The sequence below is a fragment of the Colobus angolensis genome, unplaced genomic scaffold, assembly GCF_000951035.1.
Source record: "Colobus angolensis palliatus isolate OR3802 unplaced genomic scaffold, Cang.pa_1.0 Scaffold13, whole genome shotgun sequence".
Classification (NCBI taxonomy): Eukaryota; Metazoa; Chordata; class Mammalia; order Primates; family Cercopithecidae; genus Colobus; species Colobus angolensis.
The window spans coordinates 23,743,553-23,755,969 of record NW_012114252.1 but is presented as its reverse complement, the minus strand read 5'-3'; the positions used below and the strand labels follow the sequence as shown (position 1 = coordinate 23,755,969).

Genomic DNA, 12,417 nt, shown 5'->3' with positions numbered 1-12,417 from the left:
ACTATAAAAGGCAGGCTGAGGAGGAGACAAAGGCCAGGACGCTCTGCAGCTGTAGGGTAAGAGGAGCTGCCTCCCGAGATGGAGAAATTTAAGGCTGCAATGTTGCTGGCGAGCGTCGGCGATGCTCTTGGCTACAGAAATGTCTGCAAGGAGAACAGCGCTGTGGGCATGAAGATTCAGGAGGAGCTGCAACGTTCTGGGGGCCTGGACCACCTCGTACTCTCGCCAGGAGAATGGCCTGTGAGTGACAATACCATCATGCACATGGCAACCGCCGAGGCCCTCACCACAGGTAGGCCCGGGCCCCGCTGCGCTCCGGTGTGTGGGCTGGAGGGAGCACTGTGGCCACAGGAAGGGCCGGGCCCGCCTCGCTCCGGTGTGTGTGGGCTGGAGGGAGCACTGTGGCCACAGGTAGGGCCGGGCCCGCCTCGCTCCGGTGTGCGGGCTGGAGGGAGCACTGCGGCTGCTCAAGTTCTCCCAGTAAGCCCCTGAGACCTTTGAAGGCAGTGCGGTCCTTCAGTCGATGGTGTTACATGATACTGCTGCTAAAAGTGGCAATTTAATAGACACCAGTGACTCTCAAATTTGATACGAGGCAGATCGTGTTTCTCCTGTGGTTTCTCTGGGGGTCACAGTATTACTTTGCAAATTAAGATTCAATTTTTAAATGTGACTTTTCACTTGTATTTGTAAAGCGTTAACTAAGCCTAGCACCTTCTAATAGAGTTAAAGTCCATTAAGCCTCTCTCAGCCGTGCTGGTGTGAGCAGGGGTGATTCAGCCGTGCCGGTGTGAGAAGGGTGAGGGCTCACCTCTCACTGCAGAGATTAAGCCGCCTTGTTCCAAATTCATTACAAAGGGATGTAAAATAAGCCAGTTTGAATTGTGGACCCATTAATACTGTTTGGGGATTAGTTCTAAATTCCAGTGACTGAAGGTTAGAACATCATCTCCCAAAACGGTCCAGCTTGGAGAGCTGCCCGTACACAAATGTGTTCTAAGAAAATGACGTAAACTCAATTGGACGAGATTGGAGACAAAGCTTCTTAAAATACCTTTAAGTAGCAAGTTGATTTTAGGATCAAGCTTTTGCATGAATTTCAGGGAAACGGCAGGTGCACAGACACGCAGTCCAGCTTTCCTACGAGGCATTTGCTCTTCCAAACCTCGTGGGTGCTGTCTGTTGATCACGGCAGAATTAAAATCTGAGGGCTGCAGCTAAGTCACTGAAATCTCTTACGCGTTCACTCCACCATTCTTTCATCCGCCACGGATGCGCCCAGTTTAGTTCTGTGCTCACGGCGGAGGAATGCCATCGAGCCTGTGGCTGGTCCCTAAATAACGGGAGAGCTGAAGCGCCGGCGATAAGATAAGGCTCCCGGCTTGCTGGAGACTGGGAGGTGTCTGAGTGTTCACAGCCTTGACATCGGGGAGCTCCTGCTTCTGGTTTTCCAGGCGGCCTCTTGTGTGCCCTTAGGACCAGCAGCCCCACGCTTGTGTCCCCGCAGCCCAGAGCAGGTGCACCCCACACACAGACACCTGTGGGACGAGGCTCCTGCTTGTTGTCACAGTAGATGGCTGGTCCTCACTCTTGAGCATGGCTTCCTCTGGGCGTCTCATGCCATGTGTGCACTCACACCAGCTCTGCATGTCCCATCTCTGGTGGCACTTGGTGGGTGTTTTGTGAATGGCAGTGTCCATGGCTGTGGGTCTCATCCTGCCAGGCCCGCAGGGAGGGCAGCGGCATAGGACACTCCAAAAATGCACCGACGGAGATCGGCCCAACAGGACACGAAATTCACACAGTTAAAAGGGTTACGGACGTTCAGGGCGCTGTTTTTTGTTTGTTTTTTGAGACGGAGTCTTGCTCCATTGCCCAGGCTGGAGTGCAGTGGCGTGATCTCAGCTCACTGCAACCTCCACCTCCCGGGTTCAAGCGATTCTCCTGCCTCAGCCTCCTGAGTAGCTGGGCTACAGGCGCCCGCCACCACACCTGGCTGATTTTTGTATTTTTAGTAGAGACGGGGTTTCACCTTGTCCAGGCTGGTCTCAAACTCCTGATCTCAAGTGATCCACCCACCTCAGCCTCCCAAAGTGCTGGGCTGACAGGCATGAGCCACCGTGGGGCGCTGTCATTAGGAAGGAAGGAAGTTTGCTCTAAGCTCTCACGGTCCTCGGCTGTGGACGGGAAGGGAGGGTTCACTGCGCTGCTGCAGCGTCTAGTTTATGTGTCATGAGAAAACGTGTCCAAGATCACCGCTGGAATCGCTTACCCCTCTAGAAACCAAAACAAGCAGATTTTTTTCTTCTCTTTTTTTTTTTGGAGACGGAGTCTCGCTCTGTCACCCAGGCTGGAGTGCTGTGGTCAGATCTCAGCTCACTGCAAGCTCCGCCTCCCGGGTTCACGCCATTCTCCTGCCTCAGCCTCCCGGGTAGCTGGGACTACAGGCGCTCACCACCTCGCCTGGCTAGTTTTTTGTATTTTTTAGTAGAGACGGGGTTTTACCGTGTTAGCCAGGATGGTCTCAATCTTCACCATGTTAGCCAGGATGGTCTCGATCTCCTGACCTCGTGATCCGCCCGTCTCGGCCTCCCAAAGTGCTGGGATTACAGGCTTGAGCCACCGCGCCCGGCCAAGCAGATTTTTTTTTCAACTCACTAAAAATCAAAGTTGAAATTTCACTTAAGTTTAGCTTTGTTCTTTAAATCACAAATTGTAGCCTATGGAAGGGGGTCCTTGAGCTGTGTTAACAATGGTGAGGGCTGGGCACAGTGGCTCACGTCTGCAATCCCAGCACTGTGGGAGGCCAAGGTGGGCAGACTGCCTGAGCCCAGGAGTTCTAGATCAGCCTAGGAAACATAGCAAGACTCCATCTCTACAAAACGACAATGGTGAGTGCTGACTCCACGGCACTTCTGTACCAGGCATTGTTCCAGCTGCTTCACGTGTGTTATCCTCCACACGAGCTCCTCACATCACTGCGGAGGCTGATTTTATCACAGTCTTACAGGAGAAGGAACTGACATACAGAGAGGTTCAGGTGCTTGCCCAGTGCCACACAGCCCAGTGAGTGGTGGAGCTTGGACGGGAACCACACAATCTGTCCCCGTGCTCGTAAGCACCCTCCCTGACTGCTGAGGTCACGGTGGCCTGCAGGTGTCATAACAATTGCAGTGTGCAGTGGCTCTTCAGCTTGCTTTCCAAAGACAGGCAGACTTGTACAAATGGAACTACATTTGGCATCTTTAAGTAAGCTGCGCTGAAAAGTCCTTCACCCCGTGAGCCACGGGGCTGTATGGTCTGGCAAACCCTGGCTCTGCTGCTCAAGTGAGCACAGGTCTGAGGGTCAGGTGCAGCCTGTGTGGCTCCCTGCTTTTGGGTGTGCCTCTGAACAGGGCACGAGAGCAGACTCTGAACCAGGAAGTAGCCATGTCTAGCATTCTACAAGACACACAGGAGAGGCGGCATCCGTGGCCCTGAGCGAAAAGGCCATGTCACGAGCGTGTTATCACCGAGTTACTCGGCAGGCGTTTAGCAGGTGTGTGTGTGCCAGGCCTGAGGGGGAGGTGTGCACAGAGAGCTCAGCCATCGCCCAGGTATGCAGCTGGCCACCCCCCGCTCCCTGGGAAAACGGGGAAAGCGGCTTCCCTGCCAGAGCCTTCCTGCCTCACAGTCACAAAGAATTAAATGGAGTGGCCAGCAGAGTGGGAGGAAGCACTTAGGCCAGTGTGGGAAGGTGGCCAAAGGCTCGTCTGACACATCTCCGCCGTGAGGCTCACTGAGCCCCAACTTCAGGGCCCAGCAGGACGGCGGGAGGTGTCACCTGGCCACGGTCTCCAGGGCACAGGGCCATTGCCTTCTCAGCCTCTCCTGGGGCTGTAATAACTGAAAATATTTGGAAACATGACATTTTGCTACAAGTTCACTGAATGTTAGTATTTGCCTTTTCTTTATTGAGATACTAGTTGGGAGACTCAGGCAGCTTTTTTTTTTTTTTTTTTTTTAAGACAGAGTCTCATTCTTTTGCCCGGCTGGAGTGCAGTGGCACCACCTCGGCTCACTGCAGCCTCCACCTCCCTAGTTCAAGGGATTCTCCTGCCTCAGCCTCCCAAGCAGCTGGGCTAACTTGTTGTGTGTTTTCTTTTTTTTTTTTTTTTGAGACAGAGTCTCACTCTGTCGCCCAGACTGGAGTGCAGTGGCCGGATCTCAGCTCACTGCAAGCTCCGCCTCCCAGGTTCATGCCATTCTCCTGCCTCAGCCTCCCGAGTAGCTGGGACTACAGGCGCTCACCACCTCGCCTGGCTAGTTTTTTGTATTTTTTAGTAGAGACGGGGTTTTACCGTGTTAGCCAGGATGGTCTCAATCTTCACCATGTTAGCCAGGATGGTCTCGATCTCCTGACCTCATGATCCGCCCGTCTCAGCCTCCCAAAGTACTGGGATTACAGGCGTGAGCCACCGCGCCCGGCCCAACTTGTTGTATTTTTAGTAGAGCCAGGCTGGTCTTGAACTCCTGACCTCATGATCTGCCCATCCTGGCCTCCCAAAGTGCTGGGATTACAGGTGCGAGCCACCACGCCCAGCCCCTCAGGCAGCTTTATAAACTGGTTTGTCTTTCGGGAGACCAGACAGGGAAGACGGGAGACAGGAGTTGAGTGTCCCAAAGGAAAGAAACCTGGGGAGAAGCCCGAGGGTAAAATCTGTTTCTAGCTTAAATTCTAACCTGAAAAGACAATGCTTTTTGTGCCATTTTGTTTTATGGACTTCTTTTTGCTTTGAAAAGGCTAAATTTCAGTTAAATACAGACATTTCGTACCTAATTCCAGAATAAAACGAATCCTTTTAGGGGACTCAGGAAGGGTTAGGCTTGTTAACCCAGGACTGGGTTGAGAAAGGCCCTTTGTGGAACGACGGTGCCGGTGACTGTGAGTGGCACACGCTGGGTTTAGACACAGCCTGGACAAAGCCACGCAGCTCTACCCCCACCCAGGGGCTTCGTGTGCAGGCAAAGGTGACCTTAATTCCTGCAGGAATGCAGCCCTCACCTCTCTCCCATGAGACTGCAGGACTCGTGTCTCCCAAACCATGGTCTTGCCACATTCTCTGTCCTCCCCGACTCAGAACTGGGGTGATGAACGTGGCATGATGTAAAACAATACTGTGCGTGCACACAATACCATGTGTGCAGACAGCATGCGTGTAGACACCATACACACATACCATGTGTACAGAAAACATGCACGTAGACACAATACACAACACGGTGCGTGTAGAAAACACAATACATACAACACCATGTGTGTAGGCAATGCCATGCACACACAACACCGTGTGTAGACAACACTGTGCATGTAAACACCCTGTGTTTACACAGTGCAATGCTATGCATTTATGACAACATCATACATGCAGGACAGACAATACCATGTGTGTAGACAGCACCATGCACATACAACAGTGTGCATGTAGACACCAGGCATGTAGGCCACTATGCGTGTGGATAACACTGTGCACATAAGACAACAATGTGAGTGTAGACAATGCCGTGAGTGTAGACAGCGCCGTGAGTGTAGACAGCGCTATGAGTGTAGATAGCGCTGTGAGTGTAGACAATGCCGTGCAGACAACACCGTGAGTATAGACAATGCTGTGAGTGTAGACAGCACTGTGAATGTAGACAGCGCCGTGAGTGTAGATAGCGCTGTGAGTGTAGACAGCGCCGTGAGTGTAGATAGCGCTGTGAGTGTAGACAGCACCGTGAGTGTAGATAGCGCTGTGAGTGTAGACAGCGCCGTGAGTGTAGATAGCGCTGTGAGTGTAGACAATGCTGTGAGTGTAGACAGCGCTGTGAGTATAGACAATGCTGTGAGTGTAGACAGCGCTGTGAGTATAGACAATGCTGTGAGTGTAGACAGCGCTGTGAGTGTAGACAGCACTGTGACTGTAGACAATGCTGAGAGTGTAGACAATGCTGTGAGTGTAGACAGCACCGTGAGTGTAGACAGCGCCGTGAGTGTAGACAGCGCAGTGAGTGTAGACAGCGCCATGAGTGTAGATAGCACTGTGAGTGTAGACAATGCCGTGCAGACAACACCGTGAGTATAGACAATGCTGTGAGTGTAGACAGCACCATGAGTGTAGTGAGTGTAGACAGCGCGGTGAGTGTAGATAGCGCTGTGAGTGTAGACAATGCCGTGCAGACAACACCGTGAGTATAGACAATGCTGTGAGTGTAGACAGCACCATGAGTGTAGATAGCACTGTGAGTGTAGACAATGCCATGCAGACAACACCGTGAGTATAGACAATGCTGTGAGTGTAGACAGCGCCATGAGTGTAGATAGCACTGTGAGTGTAGACAATGCCGTGCAGACAACACCGTGAGTGTAGACAGCGCTGTGAGTGTAGACAGCGCTGTGAGTATAGACAACGCTGTGAGTGTAGACAGTGCTGTGAGTGTAGACAGTGCTGTGAGTGTAGACAGCGCCGTGAGTGTAGACAGTGCTGTGAGTGTAGACAGCGCCGTGAGTGTAGACAGTGCCGTGAGTGTAGACAGCGCCGTGAGTGTAGACAGCGCCGTGATGCCGTGAGTGTAGACAATGCCGTGAGTGTAGACAGCGCCGTGAGTGCAGACAGCGCGGTGAGTGTAGACAGCGCTGTGCCCATATGACAACACTGTGCATATGGACAACACCATGTACAGCCCAGCCAGCCATGCCTCCCGGGACTGCCCCTCACTCTTCAGAGGCCTCTGCTGGGCTGGGTCAGGGAACTGGTGGTAGGAGGGCACAACGTGGAGTCCTTGTCCTGAGCACTTCTCTGGGGGTTTGCAGCCACGGAAGCCCTCTCTCTGGGGGTCACAGCCACGGGGCCCTGCGTGCTTTCTCTGGGGGGGGTTCACAGCTGTGGGGGCCTCGCGCTCTCTCTGGGGGGCTTGCAGCTGCGGGACCCTGTGCGCTCTCTCTGTGGTGAGAGGAGAGGAGGTTTGCAGCCGTGGGGTCCTGCATGCTCTCTCTGTAGGGTTTGCAGCCGCCGGGCCTGAAGTGCTCTCTCTGGGAGTTTGCAGCCTCAGGATCCTGTGTGCTCTCTCCGGGTGTGTGCAGCCACGGGGGGCCCTGCACACTCTCTCCCAGGGTGTTTGCAGCCACGGGGGGCCCTGCATGCTCTCTCCGGGTATGTGCAACCACGGGGGGCCCTGCACGCTCTCTCCAGGGGTTTGCAGCGGTAGAGGTTTCGTGTCCTCGAGGAGGGAGTGACTTTGCCAAGTGCCCTTCCTAGTCTCACCAACCCATCCGTGCTAGGACATCTGGCTCTGATGCGGCTGAGGAAGGCCCCAGCCACCAGCGGGAAGGTCTTTTGCTTCCAGGTGCCATTTCTGCCCCATGGAGGGTGGGCCAAGCCGCCGTCTTTGCCTCCTTCTCACCATTCATTCCCACCCCTCGCCTCCCCAAAGGTAGGGGATTCATCACCAAGGAAAAGGGAGCAGTGGCGTCTCCCGGGGCCGACCCGCAAGCCCAGAGGGCAGTTTTAGTACAGAATGAAAACAAGCTGCTGGGTGTTACAGTGGCCGTCAGGAGGGGCACCCTCGCCGGTCCCACCTCAGTGGGCATCTGCATGCCACAGCCTGTCCTGGCATGGCCGGGTGCCCGGGCTCTGGTTTTAGAGGTGTGTGGACTCCATCCACACACTGCAGGTTACTTAATCACAGAAGTGCTCGGGCTTTGCCGGCAAACACATCTGCCAGCTCTGGCCTTGGGCAAGACACACAGCCTCACTGAGCCTGGGCAAGACACACAGCCTCACTGAGGCTTATCAGGGAAAACGGCAAATAAGAACCAGCTCTTGCTGTGGGAGGATGTCTGGGCCTCCTGGGGGCTGGGCATAGGGCGGGTGTCTGCTGTGTCCAGCTCCTTCGCCCTCGTGCCCCAGGGTCTTTCAGGGCCTCGAGCCCACCCTTGTTTCCAGAGCTTGTGGGGCTGGGGATGCTGCTTGGTGGCAGCTGTCCCTGCGGTACCCGGGTTTCCGACAAGAGAAGATGGAGCCGGAGCCGGGCACGTTGGCCTCCACCGTCTGCGTCACAAGCCCATGGAGTGGGCTGGTTTCGGTTCTGTTTGTGGCCACATGGATAGAACCACTAGAAAAGGAGCACGGAGTGGTCAGGCACGGTGGCTCATCCCTGTAATCCCAGCACTCTGGGAGGCCGAGGCGGGCGGATCACGAGGTCAGGAGATCGAGACCATCCTGGCTAACACGGTGAAACCCTGTCTCTACTAAAAATACAAAAAACTAGCCGGGCGAGGTGGCGGGCGCCTGTAGTCACAGCTACTTGGGAGGCTGAGGCAGGAGAATGGCGTGAACCCGGGAGGCGGAGCTTGCAGTGAGCCGAGATCGCGTCACTGACTCCAGCCTGGGCGACAGAGCGAGACTCCATCTCAAAAAAAAAAAAAGAAAATGAGCGTGGTGGGTCTTTTCTAGATTCCCACGTGTGACTAGAATAACAAGTGTAACAACAAACTAGAAGGCCTGAAATCAGAATGAAATCTCAAGTTAATTGTTTGTCTACATGTTCAACTTCCCTCGGCAGCCAGGGCTGTGCAGGACGGTTCCCCAAACCTTTCTCCACCTCCCTGAAGACACCAGTCTGCCTCTTCCCTGCCAGAAGCTCGCTGGGGCTGTGGCCTCAGATGTTGAGCCCGTGGGGAGCCTGCCCGAGCCCCCAGGAGGGAGGCCACAGCTCACACCACAGCTGGCTCTAATGTCTGCCCTCCCCTTTCTTCCCCAGACTACTGGTGCCTAGATGATCTGTACCGGGAGATGGTGAGGTGCTATGTGGAAATCGTCGAGAAGCTTCCAGAACGCCGGCCAGACCCAGCTACCATCGAAGGCTGTGCTCAGCTGAAACCCAATAACTACCTCCTCGCCTGGCACACGCCGTTCAACGAAAAGGGTCAGAGAAATCCTCTCCTTGCCCCCTAAAGCTACCCAGCGGGGACCCTACGGTCCTAACCGTCTGTCTTCCACTAGCCCCCAGCATCTCCAGGTGGCTTCAGTGGGGCCAGATCAGCCAAGAGTCCCTTTTTTTGGGCGGGGGCCCCTCCTGGTCAGCTCAGCCAGCGCGGGCATCTGTCTAAAAAACACAGGCAGTGGCCTCTCCCGGTTGGCCCGGCCAGCGTGGGTGTCTGTCTAAGGAACATAGGCAGTGGCCCCTCCTGGTCGGCTGGGCCAGTGCGGGCATCTGTTTAAGGAACACAGGCAGTGGTCCCTCCCGGTTGGCCTGGCCAGCGCGGGCGTCTGTTTAAGGAACACAGGCAGTGGTCCCTCCCGGTCGGCCCGGCCAGCGCGGGTGTCTGTTTAAGAAGCACCTGTCACGTGGCGCCAGGCTTCCCCATAGGCAGGTTGTCACCCACTGCCAGTTGCCTTTAAGAGAGATTTCCCACTGTTTTCCCTTTAAGTTGGTCTTTTCTGTTACCACATCAATGATGGCTTGTGCGGTCTGCATGAATGTCTCTAAAACACTTTGATGTGTTTCTGGTGGAGCTGTATTTGGGTGGCCCCAGTGTCTGCCTCCAAAGAGCCTCTGCTCCTCTAGTCCTGGCCCTGCGTCCTCCATGCTTATCCTTGAAATGTGGGTGGTGGCTGACTTCCTGTGTCGTCAGTACCGCAGTGATGAGCCCCACTTCTTGTATAATCCTTCCCCAGAAGGCTCTTCCAAGCTGGAGAACTTGGACTCATTAGTAGACAGAAGAGGAAATGCCCACAGGCTAGAGGGGTTTCTGAGACGACCTGTGTTCCTGACAGAGTAGCAGAGACGCAGGTATCCCCAGAAAGCCACGGAGAGAGGGTAAGACCAGGTGAGCTGCTCTGGCAGCCCCATTCCCGAGAGGAACCTGCTCTGGGCACGTGGAAGGGGCAGTTTGAGCAGAAGTAGATCACCAGCCGCAAAAGCCTTGGGGCCAGCTCTTCTGTGGTGCAGAAGGCACACAGCTTCCTGCTGGACAAGGGTAAGGACAGTATGACCTCTCGAGAGGAAAATCTGTCATTACCTGTCAAAATAATTTAATGAACACGCTTTTTGATCTGGCACTTCTACTCCCAGAAATTCTAAAGGCCCATGATGGTGATTATACAAAAGCAAGGGAGCAAAGATACGTGGACAGAGATGCTCTCTGCCCCATCGTTTATATTAGCAAAACCTGGAACAGCCTAGTGTCCCTTGGTAGGAGAATGGTGAAACTGACTGCGGCACATCCATGTGATGGAATACTATGCAGCCATTAAAAAGAGTGAAGTGGGGATCGATGTGTCCTGAGGCATGGGACAACCTCTGTCATAGATGAGTGAAGAAAGCAAAATGCAGACCAGTGTGTCTGGCTCATCCCAGCTGTGTTTATTACTGAATGCCAAGTGTTCTTTATATATTTTGGATACAAATGCTTTGTCAGCTCTATATATTATAAATATTTTCTCCCATTGGATGCCTTGCCTTTTTGTTTTCTTAATGGTATCTATTGAAAAGCACGCTTTAAATTTTTTTTTTTTTTTTTTTGAGATGGAGTCTTGCTCTGTCACCCAGGCTGGAGTGCAGTGGCGTGATCTTGGCTCACTGCAACCTCTGGCCTCCTGGATTCAGCAAATTCTCCTGTCTCAGCCTCCTGAGTAGCTGGGATTACATACGTCCGCCACCATGCCCTGCTAATTTTGTATTTTAGTAAGGATGGAGTTTCACCATGTTGCTCAGGCTGGTCTTGAACTCCTGACCTCAGGTGATCCACCTGCCTTGGCCTCCCAAAGTGGTGGGATTACAGGTGTGAGCCACCAGGCCCAGCCAAGCTTTAAATTTAAAAAAAAAAAAAAATTATTTTTATTTTTTTGTAGACAGGGTCTCACTCCATCACCCAGGCTGGAGTGCAGTGGTGCAGTTATGGCTCACTGCAGCCTTGACCTCCAAGACTCCAGCAATCCTCACACCTTGGCCTCCTGAGTGGCTGGGACCACAGGTGCGTGCCACTATATCCAGTTAATATTTTGGTATTTTTTTTTGTAGAGAAGGGGTTTCACCATGTTGCCCAGGCTGGTCTTGAACTCCTGAGCTCAAGCGATCTGCCCACCTCAGTCTCCAAGTGCTGAGATTACAGGCATGAGCCACCACACCCAGCCAAGATGTAAATCCTAAAAGCAGAACCCAGAAAGATCAAACTACTTTCAAGTAAATTAACTGTATCCCAAGACAAAGGTCAAGAATAGTTACAGGAATATAGAAATATCCAGGACTCCACAGCATATGAGGCAGGCAAAGAACCAGAAGAATCCAGTTCCTGACAAGGAAAATCAGTAAATCCAAACTCGCATGGCCCGACACAGGCGTCAAAATTCACAGACAAAGACGTAAAATGCCAGATACTCCGTGTGTTCACAAAGTTAGGTAGAGACATGAAAGGCATTTTTAAAAAGATCCAAATCACATTTCTAGAAATAAAAACTATAATGTCTGAGTTTTAAAATACGTTGGCTAAGACTAATAGCAGATTAGACATATCCAAGAAAAGGTTAATCAACTTGCAGGCAAAGCAGCAGAAACTATCCAAAGTGAGACATACAAAGAAAAAGAATCCAAGGTATGAAGGGAGCCCGAGCGACCTATGGGTGGCCTAAGGCAGCCTGACGTGCATGTGTCTGCATCCTCAGCACAGAGGAGAACAAAAGCAACACATACTTGGAGAAACAATCATCAAAATGGAAAACGGTTCCAAATTTGATGAAAATTATAAACTCACAGATACAAGAAAATCAATTTCCAGCACAAGAAACATGAAGGAAATGACACCAAGGCACACAGTAGTTAGACTGCTGTAAAGTAATACTAAAGAAAAATCCTAAAGGCCAGCAGAAGACAGACACACATCACATACAGAGAAACGACAGTAGCGATGACAGCAGATGCCTTTTCAGAGCGATGTGAGAGAGAATTCATCACCCACAGAGTCATGTAACAAGAAATGCTAACGGAAGTCATTCACACAGAAGGAAAACCGCACTGGATGGAAACAGACCTGCGTGGCGGGACACCACGTGATAGAGACACGGACCCACGCAGGGGTGCAGAGCGTGATAGAGACACGGATCCGCGCGGCAGGCAGAGAGTGATAGCGACACGGACCCACGTGGCGGGGCAGAGCGTGACAGAGACACGGATCCGTGCGGCAGGCAGAGAGTGACAGAGACATGGACCCACGTGGTGGGGCAGAGCATGACAGAGACACGGACCCACGTGGCGGGGCAGGGCGTGACAGAGACACGGACCCACGTGGCAGGGCAGAGCGTGACAGAGACACAGATCCACGTGGCGGGGCAGAGCGTGACAGAGACACGGATCCGTGCGGCAGGCAGAGCGTGACAGAGACACGGATCCACGTGGCGG

At 53.0% G+C, this 12,417-nt stretch overlaps 1 protein-coding gene across 1 annotated transcript; it reads left to right on the top strand.

The window, feature by feature from the left end:
* On the top strand, positions 1-8,975 carry LOC105505972 (protein ADP-ribosylarginine hydrolase-like protein 1). The gene is made up of 2 exons (XM_011933956.1): positions 1-292; positions 8,782-8,975. The coding sequence occupies exons 1-2, from the start codon at positions 79-81 to the stop codon at positions 8,973-8,975; spliced, it is 408 nt and encodes a 135-aa protein (XP_011789346.1). The 5' UTR covers positions 1-78.
* Positions 8,976-12,417: the final 3,442 nt, after the last annotated feature.